Raw genomic sequence first — 16,500 nt, 5'->3', positions numbered from 1 at the left:
CTTGCATTACCAACAGTTTAAGAGGGTTCCCCTTTCTCTGCATCCTTACCAACACTTGTTGTTTCCTGTCTTGTTCATTTTTGCCATTCTAACTGGTGTAAGGTGGTATCTCATTGTGGTTTTGATTTGTGTTTCCCTGATGGCTAGTGATGTCAAACATTTTTTCACGTGTCTGTTGGCCATTTGTGTGTCATCTTTGGTGAAATGTCTGTTCATGTCTTCTGCCCATTTCTTGACTGGATTATTTGTTTTTTGGGTGTTGAGTTTGATAAGTTCTTTATAGATCTTGGACACTAGCCCTTTATCTCATATGTCATTTGCAAATATCTTCTCCCACTCCATAGGTTGCCTTTTAGTTTTGTTGACTGTTTCCTTGACTGTGCAGAAGCTTTTTATCTTGATGAAGTCCCAAAAGTTCATTTTTGCTTTTGTTTTCCTTGCCTTTGGAGACGTGTCTAGCAAGAAGTTGCTGCCCCCGAGGTCAGAGAGGTTGCTGCCTGTTTCCCTTCTAGGATTTTGATGGATTCCTATCTCACATTTAGGTCTTTCATCCATTTTGAGTCTACTTTTGTATATGGTGTAAGGAAATGGTCCAGTTTCATTCTTCTACATGTGGCTCTCCAATTTTCCCAACATCATTTGTTGAAGAGACTGTCCTTTTTCCATTGGATATTCTTTCCTACTTTGTCGAAGATTAGTTGACCATAGAGTTGAGGGTCCATTTCTGGATTCTCTCTTCTGTTCCATTGATCTGTGTGTCTGTTTTTGTGCCAGTACCATACTGTCTTGATGATTACAGCTTTGTAAACAGAGCTTGAAGTCCAGAATTGTGATGCCACCAGCTTTGGTTTCCTTTTTCAACATGTTGGAAACATGTTGTGTCTTCATCCATCTCAAAGTATTTTTTAATTTCCCTTGTGATTTCTTTCTTTGATTAGAAGTATGTTGATTTCCATATATTTATGAATTTCCCAGATTTATTGCTGATTTTTAATGTCATTGCCTTGTGTTCAGAGAACACACTTTATTTCATTTAAATACATCTTAGTTTATTGAGGGTTGTTCTGTGATCTAATATATGTTCTATCCTGGACAATGTTTTATGTGTACTTAAGAATGTATATTCTGTTGTTCTATAAATATATTAGATCTAGTTAGTTTATAATATTCCCCTAGTCTTCTACTTTTTAACTGATCTTCTTCCTAGTCATTCTTTCCTTTATTGTATGTGGGATATTTAAGTCTCCACCTATTATAGTTGAATTGTCAGTTTTTCCCTTCACTTCTGTCAGTTGAATTTAATGTATTTTAAGACTGTTATTAGTTGTATATACATTTATAATTGTTACATCTTCCTGATGGATTGACCCCTCTATCATTATAAAATGTCCCTCTTTATCTCTGGTTACACTTTGTTTTAAACTCTCTTGCCTGATATCAGTAGTCATGTACGCTTTCTTATGGTTACTGCTTGCATGATACATCTTTTTCCATCCTTTCACTTTCAACCTCTTTGAATCTAAAGCGTCTTGCCTATAGACTGCACATAGTTGGATCTTGTTTTTAATCCAGTCTGACAATCTCTGCTCTGATTGGATTGTTTAATTCATTCACACTTAATGGTGTTAATATAGTTGGATTTACATCTGCCATTTTACTTTTTTTTTCTTATATCTTTGTGTTCCTCTATTTCTTTTACTTTTTTGCTTTGTGTTAAGTGAACATATTCTAGTGTGACATTTTAATTCCTTTAATAATTTTTTCACTAGTTTGAGTTATTTTCATATAGTTATTCTTAGTTATTCTAAGTTATTAGTTATTATAAGTTCATAGTTATTCTAAGACACATATCAGAATCTACTTATAATTTATACCAACTAAATCCAGTGAGCTATAGAAAGATTACTCTTTTATATCTCTATTCCCTTTTTCTGTATGTGACATATATGTCACAAATCCAATTATATTGTTATAATTACATGATTTTAGGTGAGAGACAGGTATATATTTATAGCTTTTGTGATATTATCGCTTATACATTTATATTTACCATTTGTTTCTCTTCATTTGTTCTAAATCAGACCTTTCCTCAGGTATGTCCAAACAGTGTCAGCCACAAGGATGGAGAACAGACTCTGTGAAGGATTGTCCGTTTATGCACAGCACGACTAAGAGTTAGCATTCACACTGCAGATTTGTGTGTTGGACGGTTTATTGGTAGATGGCCAAAAATGTCTTGTTCTAATGATCTCAGTAATTTACAGAGCTGTCAAATGAAGGTTTCTGGGATGGTGAAGTGGTCTGTGCCTGTGCTTTCCAACATGAGAGTCGGTAGCCACGTGTGGCTCTGGAGTACTTGAATTAATTTTAATTTCTATTTAATTTTAAATAGCCGTAGCTACAGGCTCTCATATGGGACACTGAAGTTATCATCTCAGATGGCCCCTTCCTTGATACTGTGGTTAAACCTTCTAAAGTAGATTAAAGGGAAGAGCCCCCCCCCCAAAATATATGATAGTTTCATTTATTATAAAACTTAGAGACTGGACCATGGGAATATTATTTTAAAAAGTTGTTCTATCTTTATCAGCCATCTAAAAACTCAAATGCAGATAGACAAAGAAATGATGCAAACACAGCCATGCAGAGCCATGGCCAAGAGATGGAAAGTGCACAGAGTCCCTGAGGTCTGCTTGGGGCACAAGGGAGGACCCATGCTCCCTGCTTCCATCACACTAAATGCCGTACAGCCAGTAAGGAGGGGAGGGTCTTTTTCTGCTTGTGGGAAACAAAGGAAGGAAATCTTCAAAGGTACAATTGGAAACTTTTACTTTATGTAGAACAGTGGTTGAGTAAAGGGAATGAAACCCATATTGCTCTTCGTAGCCGATTTTTCAAAGAGTGTGCTTGTAAATGTCTTTACAGACTCTCAGAATCTTCCCTCATAGTCTTTGAAGTAAGGAGATTGAAGATCCTATTATCCTCACTTCTCATTAAGGCATACCACCTTTCATTGTTTCCAATACATGGTTTTCAGACATGTCTTGATGAAAGCCAAACTGCTTTCAGATGAAACAAACATAAACAAAATGTCTATCCCCATGGGATAAAGCATCATAACAGGTTTTTTTTTTTTAGGTTATTTTTTTAAGAAAGGTCAATGTTTGCCTTTAGGTCAGTATATTAATTGCCATTGTGCTTTTCCCTTCTCATATGTATTTTTTTTTTTAGATTTTATTTATTTGAGAATGTGCACAAGGGGGGGGGCGCTCAGAGGGAGAAGCAGACTCCCTGCTGAGCAGGGAGCCTGATGCACAGGGTTTGATCCCCGAACTCCGGGATCACGACTTGAGCAGAAGGCAGACGCTTAAATGACTGAGCCACCCAGCCCCCCCATATTAAGATACACAGTAACATTATACACTATTTTTTGTCTCAAATAATGTGGTAACCATATCCCAGGTGCTTCCAAACACTTTTTTTGAAATCCTGTTACCATTTCAATATAATGAAAGCCTGCCCTGCAAAGTCTCTGACATTTAACATTTCAGTTTTCTCTGGGGCCATGTCAATAGTATAATAAGGAAAAAAAGAAATTATAATGTTCATCCCTAGCCCATCATGGAATAAAAAATATATCTATTTGAATAGATCTTAAACATAATTTTCCCTTGTAAGGGAAAACATGCTGCAAAGAGAAAAGTTAAAAGTCACATTAGCTTAACATTGTAAATAAGAATAAAGCCCACAGGTAAATGAAGTTTTCCTGCAGGTAAATTAATGCTGCCTCATCCATTGATTCCCAGGTCATAGATCTCTACTGGGGCATCGATGAAGACGAATGGGACAGCCCAGAGCTCCAGAAGACTCGCATGAAGCTGCTGGAGGATTGTTTGAAAACTTCTGCAGGTCCATGTTTTGTTGTGGGTATAAAAAAACTAATGCTTTATACGAAATTGTAGATGACTGAGAATTGCTGTGGATGTGTGATTCTTAAGGACTTTTAATTATTTTGAATGAGGAAAAAATACTGCCTTTTCTGTGTCTATTTAAAACCTTTAAACTGTCTCCTTGCCCTCAACATGTGAGAACAAAACCTTCAGCCTTCCATAAGCAGCACTGCAAATTAATGGTAAATAATTTGAAATGGTAATCGAAGGGATGACTGGGGTTTGATGACAACTTCCACAACACCTTGTGATCAGCAGAAAGGATTACTATGTCAGTTCACACTGAACAGCCTGATTTTCCTCACACTGTGTAATGTATTCGATCACAGTGTCTCCATGTCTGGCCACTAGAATTTTTGGCAGTTTTTTTAACACAGTGACTGAAACATTGTTAAAGTCAACCAATATAGAATGTCAAATCCACCAGCAGAAAATGATACCCTGTGGGGTGAAAAAATTTGTCTTTAGATTGATCTTCAGCTAGATGTTCATTAAAAGCTACAAATTAACAGATTTTTCAAGTGGAACATTATTTACCAAAGAATACCCACTCTTCTATCTAAACACAGTGGTAGTAAGATAAGTAGGTCATTCTATAGCAGGCGATGGTGTAAAATCACTGTCTGCATTTAGCTTAAGAAAGAACCTTATCCTGAATCCAAACAGATTCTAGCAATTGATACAGAAGTTGCCCCTCTCAACGCAGGATGTTCGGAGGCTGATGGAGGAGCATTAAAATTACTAATGAATTCTTCAAGGAAACTCTCATACAATTAAAAGCTAGGTTTGATGTATCAACAAAAGTTTTCAATATTTATTTGCATATCTGTTAAGCTCCACATAGGATTAAGAAGACAGAGATGCTATCAGAAATCTGACCGGTTGATACTGAAGTTCTTACTGAGGATAATAAAGTACATAAAAGCTCTACAACATTTTTAGTATCAGTATATAAATTATTCACTCTCTACTTATTGAATGCTGCTGGGCCAGGAATGGTTCTTAGTGCTGGGGATATGGTAGGCTGACCCACATGAAATGGTTATTTTGTGTGCCAGTTAGGATTTAACCTTAGATTTGAACTAAGAAGATAAAACCTTTAGAGCTTGCTTGCATGCTTAGTTGGGGTCAAAGGGAGAGGGCAGGCAAAAATGAAGGAAATAAGGAAAATCGTAAGTGCTATGAGAAAAATACAAAAAGGAAGGAGAAGGCCTCACTGATAGGGTGAGGGAAGACCCATGAGGGGAGATAAGAAAGGGGAAAAGAAAGAACCAGGTAGATTTCCAGACCAGAATGCCCCAGGGAAAGAAGATGGAACCATGACTGGCATGTTGAGGGAATAGTATGAGCACGAGGGGAGAGGACTGCAGAGGAGGCCCTATCTTGGGCTCTAGCATCTTGAAGTTGGTTACAGAGATTTTGCTTTCAGTGACCTGAGAAGCCACAGAGTGTTTTGAGCAGAGGACTGAAGTGATCTGATGTATTTTAAGGCCCACCATGGCTGCCAGGTGCAGGATAGAGGGCAGAGCATGGAGCCCCCTTAGAAGGTTAATGCAGGAAGCCCAACAAAAGCACATGGCTTAGGGGGTTGAAGAATGGACATCTAAAAACAGTGACAACACAGAAAGTCCTGAAAGCCATATTAGATATCTGAAGATCTAGTAGTGGTAGGGGTTTAAGACTTTTCCCATGGGTCTTCAGAGGATAGACTAGGACCAGCACATGGAAAGTACATGGAGACAGGTTTCAGCGCTGGGTGAAGAAGTTGGAGGATTCAGCATTCACTGGTTTTGGGGTCTCACGGATCCCTGGGTTCTGACATTTCAAAGCTGTGCGATAGTGGAGGAGTTTCCTTACTACCCTGAGCCTCAGTCTCTTGATCTGTGAACTGGAGATGATGATGATCATTAGCTAGCTCCTGGGGTCATTCTGAAGATGAAATGAAACTCCAGGGCTCTTTTGTAGCGTCTCACCTATGGCAATCCACAGTAAGTGTTCATTGTTACTTGTGGTAATCACTGTTATCCCTCAAAACCATTTAAAGATGAAATCACCTGGCCCAAATTGTAGTGAGTGCATCACTAAGAAAGTTGTCCTCAAAGGAGAGAATACAACGCAGTCCGGCAGGGGTGCCAGAAAAGAGATTCAGACAGTGGAGAGGAGTCAGACCAGGTTCCATGATGCTTGGAAGCTAGATTTGGGAGGTATGCCCTGGGAAGTCACAGTTGTGATACTCTACACAGTTCTGTCCTGATCCAACCTCAAATTCAGGAATGAGAGAGACATTCTCCCCTCTTTTATCTCCCTGTGGCGCGTCCTACCCAAACTAACTAAAATTAGTCATGGCCATTAATTCTAACAATTTGCTGGTAGGGGAGTGAATAAAGCCTGCAAGTTCCAGCAGGTTCTGAGAGTAGAGGTTAAGTGATGGAACATCAGAAACAGCTTCATTGAGTGTAAACAAACGATTTATCCCTCCTCCTGCTCACTGCTACATGTTGAAACTCACGGCAACCATGATGAAACCCTGTGGATACAGCTAGGATATTCACCCCAGTGATCCTAAATCAGGCAAGACTTAACCTCACTGCTTATGGGAAATAGTACATCTCTTCCTTCCTTTCCTGTTGTAACTATGGTAACAGCAGGCATCTCGGTATCGTTTTTGAGCTCGTTTCCTTGCCCCGTGCTCCTGTATGGTACTTCTAGAAGTCATGATGACCCCTGTGGGTTGCAAAGCACGGCATATTATTTTCCCTAATGCTAAAGTCTTTCACAAGAAAATTCACTATTGCTGAATGACAAGGTTTTTATATTTTCAAAGGCTTTACAGATATTAACCCTATGTTACAGATAAATTCAGGAACCAAACAAAGCTTTCATTTTAAGTACCCAGGGGACTGAGGCCCAAAGGAAACCTGGACTTAAAGGTTACATGTGCTTGGCTCTTTCCAGCTTCCTTTCCTACAAGTTGTCCTTTGGGATATGGCCTGAGGTCGTAGAGTCGGGCAGGCTGTGCCCGTTCATCCTACACAGCTGTCTGTACACTGGTTTTTGATCACAAGGATGGGATGGAGTAAGGGGCCTGTCTCTGTGTCCAGTTCCCCCCTCAGGGGATTGACTCAGGAGACATGTCATACTGAGAATACATCACTTTGTTGTAGGAAAGCACCCACAGTGGGGACAAACCCAGTTTTATTTCACAACCTGAGTTAGACCTCTGGACAGGGTAGTTAACTAACCTCACCATGCTTTAAAATGGGGAAATAATAACTATAAATGACAAGTAAATGTTGAATAAATAGCAAAGGTTTGTTGTAGGAACCAAATGTGATTGATAGTTCTTTTTAAAGGGCTACACAGCCATTAGTTATTAGTAAGTTGTGATTTAAGTTATTTTCAAATGAGAATAAAAATGTTTTTACTCATAATGGACATTTCTGCAATACTGGAAAATTTTCCCTTTGAAAATGATGATGATAGTCTAAATGTAGAAAAGCACTAAGACTTGATTCACACTGTCAGATATTAAAGTCCTATATTAAAGGGCTTTTGAGTTCATTCTTAACAAATGTTATAAAATGTAGAGAGTATGTATTCAGTTGCTAGATATGAATTTGCTGGAATGTACTTAATTAAACCATTATCTGCTCTGGAGGAGGGATTTTGACCAGGACTGTTCTTAACAGGAAGACAGCTTACAGTTGAGGTCAGAGTCCTTATCTGCAGAGAATGGCCTCAGCCCCTCCCCCCCGAAGTATGGAAAGGGTAGCAGAATGTTCCCCACCAACCTGTCCCAGCCACTTAGTCCATAAAAACTCATTATGAAGGGGGAGAGGAATATTGTCTTTTGGAGAGAGCAGAGTTCTCTCATCCCCGCCCCCTCTTCATGATGTGTGTTTATGGAGAGGATGGGTTTTCGTCTTGTCATCCTTCCAGATTTGAAGTACAATTTCTTGTGACATTCGACCACTGACGCTGGACCTTAGGTGAAGTCCTGTCTCTTGGCCAAAGTTGGTAAAAACAACTACTCTGCTGGCTTGAAGAACTGGGGGTTTGAAAGCTTCCTCAGAGAATTAAGGGAGCTGCCCCCAAGTGTGTAGGAGCTGTGGGGAATGCAGACGGCGCTTCACTCCATCCCTCAGTCCAGAGTGGATGATGTAGAGATTTACTGAGGGAAAGGTGTGGGCAGGCTGCCCCAGGGAGGGAGTCAAGCCAGGCCCGTGCAGGGAACCAACACAGGGAGTTCCGGTTACAACTGACTGAGACAGGTAAGAGAAGATTCCAGGACCTCACTGAGACTCAAAGGGGCATTCCCTATATCTTAGAGTCAGGCCAAAGAGAATGCTGCCTGTGGTAGGCTTTGTCAATTCCCAGAAGTCTCAGGGAGCCAAAGCCCATATAGCATCCTCATCGGGGGACCAAATATAAACAGACATAATTTGTCAGCATTGGATAGAGAAGCAGCTGAGACCAAAAGAATGGGACTACTGCCATCATTCTTACCTGAGTGTAAGTGGATGCCCGGACTTCCACACCCCACCCCTACACACACCCCCTGCCATCGGCGGCATAGATGGTACAAGCAGAGGGCGGGCCCCACTCTTGCCTGCCACAGGCAGCTCCTGGCAGCCACACTGGACCGTGCACAAAGTGGGAAGAAGGAACCTCGGAAATCGACATTTTCAGCTGGGCTAAATTTCAAACCAGAAAGACGAAAACAGAAAGGGTTGGACTGAGAAATCTATCATTACTGAGCAATTTTAAGTTTTTCCACTAAGCAGGAGAGTAAAGATGAGACAAAGCAAGGTCCATAGTTGTCACTGGTAAGAATTAAACCTTCCCATATTTGTACATCCCTGAGGGACACTATTGAATGAAACCTACAGCATAGAGATCAGTTCTTTATCACCTGTGTCCCCACTTCCCTTCAAAACTACATTTTGCTGCCTTAATGGTTCAGATTCAGTTTAGTTTTTTAAAGTAAATTTCAGTTAGGGAAAACTATACAGTTAGAGTTCTGAAATCACTGAATTTGAAAGAATGTGTTCTTACAACAGTTGAGCTTTGGAAAATATTTTATCCATATTCCAGTATATTATTGATTTACCATTTTCAGTATACTAAATTAAATACAAACATGAAAAAATATAAGTCTTGGTTTGTACTTAAGTAAAATGTGCAGGGTTTTGTATGATTTAGTTCTCCTATTTGTAAGTATAGGTTTACTAACCAAAATGTACTAAACATCGAAAAATAGTTGTTGATCTGAACTGGAAAAATCATTTAAATTAATCTAGATTTTTTAAGTACTTTCTTTAAAAAACTAAATAAAAATCTAAAACCTTAGTTTTTCAGATACTTTTTTTTTTTAATAAAATTAAGCTTGTCCAGTTGAAATCAACTAGTCGTCATAGCTCTAAAATACGTTCCAGATAGGTTCCAACAATAAATTACCTCATCATCACCAAAGGAATATTACAATGGGCAAACTTGAAAATTATTATTGAAAAGACCGTTATCGTGGTAGAATCCAAGAGATCCCTTTAGTTCATTTCTGCTAATATATATAGTTTAAGCCACTGTTTCACAGTTCACATGGTATGGCATGTTTTGGGTGGCAAAAAGAATTATGGAGAAAAGAAAGTGACCGAGAGAGCAGTCAGTCTCTGTGTAACTTAGTTGGTAAGAAAAAATGTTCATTGAAAATTACGGTCCAAAGGACTTCTGCTTCTGAGGAGAACTCCAACTTAAAAAACTATAAACATCCTATATTTACAGAGATAGTACAGCTATGAAGACATAGATGATTAGACAAGTTAATTTCCAGAGAAAAAAGCCCCTTCTTGGCGAGCTGGATTTATAGATGGGGGAGCCCCAAAGTCTCAGTGGTTTTCTCCATGAGACACGTGCCGATCAGTGGGCAGCATGGGATAATGGAAACCTAGGATGGAAAAGCAGAGTGAAGTCTTCTTCCACAATCTCTTGGTGTTTAGTAGACAAAGTCCACTAAAACCTAACATGAATATTCAAGTCTTGCCTTTGACGCATTTTAACTCAAAGTCAACTGAATCAACTAAAACTACAACCTTATTGTACCAAAGTTCAAATACTGGAGAGACTATCATGTTAGCCTCTTATGCTAACATAGGAAAAGGAACCTATAAATAACGGTTCTTTTAAATACCCAGACAAAAATAGATAAATGGAATAGAATAGGGAGCCCAAAAATAAATCCACACTTACATGGTCAATTAATCTATGACAAAGGAGCCAAGAATATACAATGGGGAAAGGATAGTCTGTTCAACAAATGGTGCCCGGAAAACTGAACCACCTTCTTTACACCATACACAAAAAATCAAGATGGATTAAAGACCTAAATGTGAGACCTGAAACCCTAAACTCCTAGAAGAAAACATAGGCAGTAATTAATCTCTTAGACATCAGCCTTAGCAACATTTTTCTAGACATGTCCCCTCAGGCAAGGGAAACAAAAACAAAAATAAACTATTGGTACTACACCAGAATAAAAAGTTTTTGTTCAGCAAAGGAAGCTGTCAACAAAACAAAAAGACAACCCATGGAATGGGAGATGATATTTGCAAATGATGTATCTGATAAAGGGTTAATATCCAAAATATATGAAGAACTTACACAACTCAACACCAGAAAAGAAAGCTGATTAAAAATGGGCAGAAGAGGGGTGCCTTGGTGGCACAGTTAAGTGTCTGCCTTCAGCTCAGGTCATGATCCTGGGGTCCTGGGATTGAGCCCAGCATCTGGCTCCTTGCTAAAAGCGGGGGGTCTGCTTCTCCCTCTCCCTCTGCTCTTGTTCTTGCTCTCTTCTCTCTCTCTCTCAAATAAAATCTTTTTTAAAAAAAATATGGGCAGAAGACATGAGCAGACATTTCTCCAAAGAAGACATACAGTAATAGAAGAACCATATGATCCAGTAATCCCACTGGGTATTTACCCAAAGAAAACAAAAGCACTAATTCATATATGAATTATTTATAGGCACCCCTGTGTTTTATTGCAGCATTATTTACAGCAGCCAAGGTATAGAAACAAGTGTCCATCCATAAGTGAATGGATAAAGAATCTGTGGTGTATACATATACAATGGAATATTAGCCATGAAAAATGAAATCTTGCCATTTGCAACAACGTAGATGGATCTAGAGGGTATTATGCTAAGTGAAATAAGTCAAAGAAAACAAATGCTGTATGATTTCACTTTTGTAGTTCCAAGTTTTTATTTAAATTCTAGTTAATTAACATACAATGTAATATTAGTTTCAGGTATAGAATTGGGTAATTCATCACCTCCAACACCCAGTGCATCACTTACAAAACCCTGCACATTTTACTTTAATCCATCACTTACAACACACGTGCCCTCCTTAATTCCCATCACTCATTTAACCCATTCCCCCACCCACCCACCTCCCCTCCCCTCCAGCAACCCTCAGTGTGTTCTCTATAGTTAAGAGTCTGTTTTATGGTTTGCCTTTTTCCATGTTCATCCCTTTTGTTTCTTAAATTCCATATATGAGTGAAATCATGTTGTCTTTCTCTGACTTATTTCCTTTAGCATAATACTCTCTAGCACCATCCTTGTCATTGCAAATGGCAAGATTTCATTCTTTAATGGCTGATATTCCATTGTGTAAAGCTACCACAACTTCTTTGTCCATTCATCAGTTGATGGACATTCAGCCTCTTTCCATAATTTGTCTATTATTGACAATGCTGCTGTAAACATAGGGGTGCATGTAGCCCTTTGAATCAGTATTTTTGTATCCTTTGGGTAAATACCTAGTAGTGCAATTGCTGGATCATAGGGTAGCTCTGTTTTTAACTTTGAGGAACCTCCATACTGTTTTCCAGAGTGGCTGCACCAGTCTTGCATTCCCACCAGCAGTGTAGGAGGGTTCCCCTTTCTCCACATCCAAGCCAACATCTGTTGTTTCCTATGTTGTTAATTTCAGCCATTCTGACAGGTGTGAGGTGATACCTCATCATAGTTTTGATTTGTATTTCCCTGATGATGAGTGATGGTGAGCATCTTCTCATGTGTGTTAGCTATCTGTATGTCTTCTTTAGAAAAAAATATCTATTCATGTCTTCTGCCCATTTTTTAACTAGATTACTTGTTTTATGGGTGTTCAGTTTTATAAGTTCTGTGTATATTTTGGATACTAACCCTTTATCAGAGAGGTCATTTGCAAATATCTTCTTCATATGATTTCACTTATATGTGGAATCTAAAAAACAAGTTTGACCAAACAAACCAGCCAACAAACAAACCAAGAAAACAGACACTTAAATACAAAGAACTGGCAGTTTCTAAGGGGGAGGTAGGTGGGGATATGGGTGAAATAGGTAAAGAGGATTTTAAGAGGTACAAAATTCCAGTTTTAAAATAAGTCACAGACATGAAAAGTACACAACAGGGAATATAGTCAATAATAATATAAGGGTGTATGGTGAAAGATGGTGGCTACATTTATTATGGGAGCACTGAGTAAAGTATAGAATTGTTGAATCAGTGTTGTACACCTGAAACTAATATAACATTGTATGTTAATTATGCTTCAATAAAAAAAAATGCCCAGAATACAATGAAAATTACAAGCCATGCAAAGAATGCCATGAAATAAAATATGATTAATAAACAAGAAAAAGTAGATAATAGAAATCATACCCCCCAGATGCCTAAGACGATAGTTGGCAGGCAAAGGCTGTTAAATAACTATTTTAAATGTTAATGAAAATAGAAGACAGGTAAAATGAATGAGAAGATGGATAATTTCAACAAAGAAATGGAATCTATAAAAAATACAAAAGAACAAAATGATATTTTAGAATTAAAATATACAGTAGCTAGAAGTTAGAACTTATTTGATGGGCTTAATAGTATACTCAATACAGTTAGAAGACTGGATTAGTGAACTCAAAGAGAAGTCCGTCAAAATATCCAAATTGAAGCACAGATTTTCTTTAAAAGAGTAGGAAAAACAGAATGAAGTGGAAGAGACATGTGAGGCACAATTCATCTCACATAAGTATAATTGGAGTCCCAGAAAAAGAAGCTGAGAAAGAGAACATGAAAGAAGTAACAAGTGGGAATTTTCCAAAACTACTTGAAGACATCAACCCACACAGGTTCAAGTAGTCAGTGAACTCCAAGCAAAACAATTGCACCTGAGTACATTGTAGTAAACTGTGGAAAAAAATAAAGAGGAAAAAAAAACACCTTAAAATCCATCAGAGGAAATATATATATATATATATTACCTTCAGAGAACAACAGAGATGCTACCAGTTGACTTTTTAATAGAGAAGTTCTGGAAGTCAAAAGACAATGAAATGACATCTTTAAAGAGCTAAAAGGAAAAAACAGCCAAGCTAGATTGCTCTACCTAGTGAAAGTATCCTGCAAAAGTAAAATAAAACAAAGATGTTTTCAGACAAAAACAAAGGCATTGTCATAAGCTCATCCACATTTGAAAAAAAAAAAGTAAAAGATGGTTTTCTGCCTTAGAGAAAATGACCACAGATAGAAGCTCAAATCCATAAGAAGGAATTAAGAGCACTGAAAAGGGTAAGTAAGGTTAAAGAGTATTGACTTTGTTAAGCAACAATAATAATGCTGCGTAGGTATTGTAACATGTAAGGAAGTAAGAAATAAGACCAAAATAGCTCAAAGGGCAAAAGGGACAAAGGTAGTCTTGCATTGTTTGGGAAGTGATAAAAGTAAAAATTAAAGCTGATCTGTAATAAGTCAAGGATGAATATTGTAACACACCTATATGTAGGAGAACCACTAAATAAGGATACGAAATAATATAAAAATTTCATGTAAGAAATTAAATAGAATAACTCCTCTAAAAGAAGACTAGAAAATAAGAATAAAGAATGGGTGCAATAAATAGAAAAATTATAGCCTTAAACCCAACTATTTCATTAAGTGTAAATAGACTAAACAATTAAAATACAGATTCAACTATGTGCTGTATACAAACCAAAAGAAAGTTTTGTCAATACCACAGAGTGGGCTTTAAGCTAAAAAGATAAAGGAACATATTACAATGATAAAAAGTTCAGTTCATTGAGAAGATGTAATAGGGGCGCCTGGGAGGCTAAGTCACTGAAACGTCCAACTCTTGATTTCAGCTCAGGTCATGATCTGAGGTTGTGAGATTGAGCCCCATGTCAGACTCCACGTCAAGTTCTCTCTCCCTCTCCCTCTGCCCCTCCCCCCTACTCACCAGCGCACACGTGCACTCTCAAAAATATATATATATAATATTCCTATATTTATAAGCGCCTAATAACATGGCTTCAAAATACAGGAACACCTCAAAGATATTGAGGGTTTGGTTCCAGACCACCACAATAAAGTGAGCATCACAATAAAGTGAATCAAATGAATTTTCTGGTTTCCCAGTGCATGTAAAAGTTATGTTTATACTGTAGTCTATTAATAGTATTTGTTCTAAAAAAAAAAAAAGTATTAACTTAAAAATATTTTATTGCTAAGAAATGCTAACCATCATCTGAGCTTTCACCAAGTCACCATCTTTTTGCTGGTGCCGTTTGATAGCATTCTACCCCCAGTAGAACTTTTTTTAAAAATTGGAGTCAGTCCTCTCAGACCCTGCCAGTGCCTCACCAACTTAGTTTAAACCCTTTGTTGTCATTTCAACAATCTTCACAGAATCTTCACCAGGAATGGATTGCATCTCAAGAAACCACCTTTGTTGCTCATCCAAAAGAAGCAACTCATCATCTGTTCAAGTTTTATCATGAGCTTGAAGCACTTCAATCATATCTTCTTCAGGCTCTCCTTCTAGTTCTCTTGCTTTTTCCACCACATCTGCAGTTACTACCGCCACTGAAGTCTTGAACCCCTCAAAGTCGCCCCTGAGGATTGGAATCCACTTTTTCCAAACTCCTGTTAGTGTTCTTTTATTTATATACATCTGTTTCATTTTCCCATGGATCACAAACGTTCTTACTGGCACCTAGAACCATGAGTCCTTTCCAGACAGCTTTCAATTTACTTTACCAGATCCACCAGAAGAATCACTGTCCATGGCACCTACAGCTCTATTAAATGTATTTCTTTAATAAGACTTGCAAGTTGAAATGAGCCCTTGATCCGTGGGCTGCAGAATGGTTGTGTTAGCAGGTATGAATATCACACTGATCTTGTCCGTCTCCATCAGAGCTCTTGGGTGGCCAGGTGCGTGGTCAATGAGCAGCCATATTTTCAAAGCAGTCTTTTCTGAGCAGCAGGTCCTGACGGCGGGCTTATTCAGTGAACTGTGTTGTTAACTGATGTGCTGTCATCCAGGCTTTGTTGTTCCATGTAGAGAGCACAGGCAGAGTTGATTTAGCATAATCCTTGAGGGCCCTAGGATCTTTGAAGTGGTAAATGAGCACTGGCTTCAACTGAAAGTCCCCAGCTGCATTGGCCCCTAACAAGAGACCCGCCTGTCCTCTGAAGCCAACCACTGACTTCTCTCTAGCTATGAAAGTCCCAGATGGCATCATCTTCCAACAGAAGGCTGTTCTGTCTACATTGAAGATCTGCTTAGTGTAGCCCCTTTGTTAATTATTTTGCCCCAATCTCCTGGCTAATTTGCTGCGGTTTATACGTGAGCACCTGCTTCCTCACCTTTACTCTCATGTTGTAGAGAAGGCTTCTTTCCCTAAACCTCTGAACCAACCTCTGCTAGCTTCAGACTTTCCTTCTGAGCTTCCTCACCTCTCTCAGCGCTCACAGAATTGAAGAGAATTAGGGACTTGGCGCTGGACTGGGATTTGGATTAGGGGAATATTGTGGCCGATTTCATCTTCTATCCAGACAAGCATTCTCCCTGTCAGCAATAGGGCTGTCTTACCATTCGTGTGTTCACTCAAGTAGCACCTTTACCTTCCTTCAAGAACTTTTACTTTGCATTCACAATTCGGCTAGCTGGTACAAGAGGCCTCGCTTTCAGCCTCTCTTGGCTTTTGAGGTACTTTCCTCACGGAGCTTAATCATTAGCTTTGGATTTAAAGTGAGATACATGTGACTCTTTTTCTCTTGAGCACCTGGAGGCCATGGTAAAGTTATTAATCAGCCTAAGTTCAGTATTATTGTGTCTCAGAGAATAGGGAGGCCCAAGGAGAGGGAGAGACAGGCAACTCTTGGTGGAGCAGTCAGAACACACACATTTACCAGTCAAGTTCACTGTTCTCTATGGATAGAGTTTGTGTCCCTCCCCCAAATAATTACAATAACAACATCAAAGATCACAGATCACCCTAACAAATACAGAAATGGAAAAGCTTGAAATATTTCAAGAATTAACCAAAACGTGACACGGAGACATGAAAAGTGAGCAAATGCCATTAGAAAAAGGGCACTACTAGATGTGCTTGACGCAGGACTGCCACAAATCTTCCATTTGTAAAAAACACACTTATCTACAAAGTGCAATAAAGTGAGGTATGCCTGTATATAAAGCAAAGCTTGACACAACTAAGAGAAATA

At 38.7% G+C, this 16,500-nt stretch overlaps 1 protein-coding gene across 1 annotated transcript in view; it reads left to right on the top strand.

The window, feature by feature from the left end:
* NWD2 (NACHT and WD repeat domain containing 2) overlaps positions 1–16,500 on the top strand; it is a 119,776-nt gene that overhangs the window by 28,429 nt on the left and 74,847 nt on the right. The window contains exon 3 of the mRNA XM_035005590.1: positions 3,807–3,923. Within this exon, the coding sequence (XP_034861481.1) occupies positions 3,807–3,923 (117 nt within the window). The remainder of the gene's footprint in view (positions 1–3,806; positions 3,924–16,500) is intronic.

This window comes from Mirounga leonina, unplaced genomic scaffold (assembly GCF_011800145.1).
Source record: "Mirounga leonina isolate KUSES-001 unplaced genomic scaffold, KU_Mleo_1.0 Mir_129, whole genome shotgun sequence".
In the NCBI taxonomy this organism is placed as follows: Eukaryota; Metazoa; Chordata; class Mammalia; order Carnivora; family Phocidae; genus Mirounga; species Mirounga leonina.
Note: the sequence above shows the minus strand (reverse complement) of the source record. Positions and strands in the feature narration are given on the sequence as shown.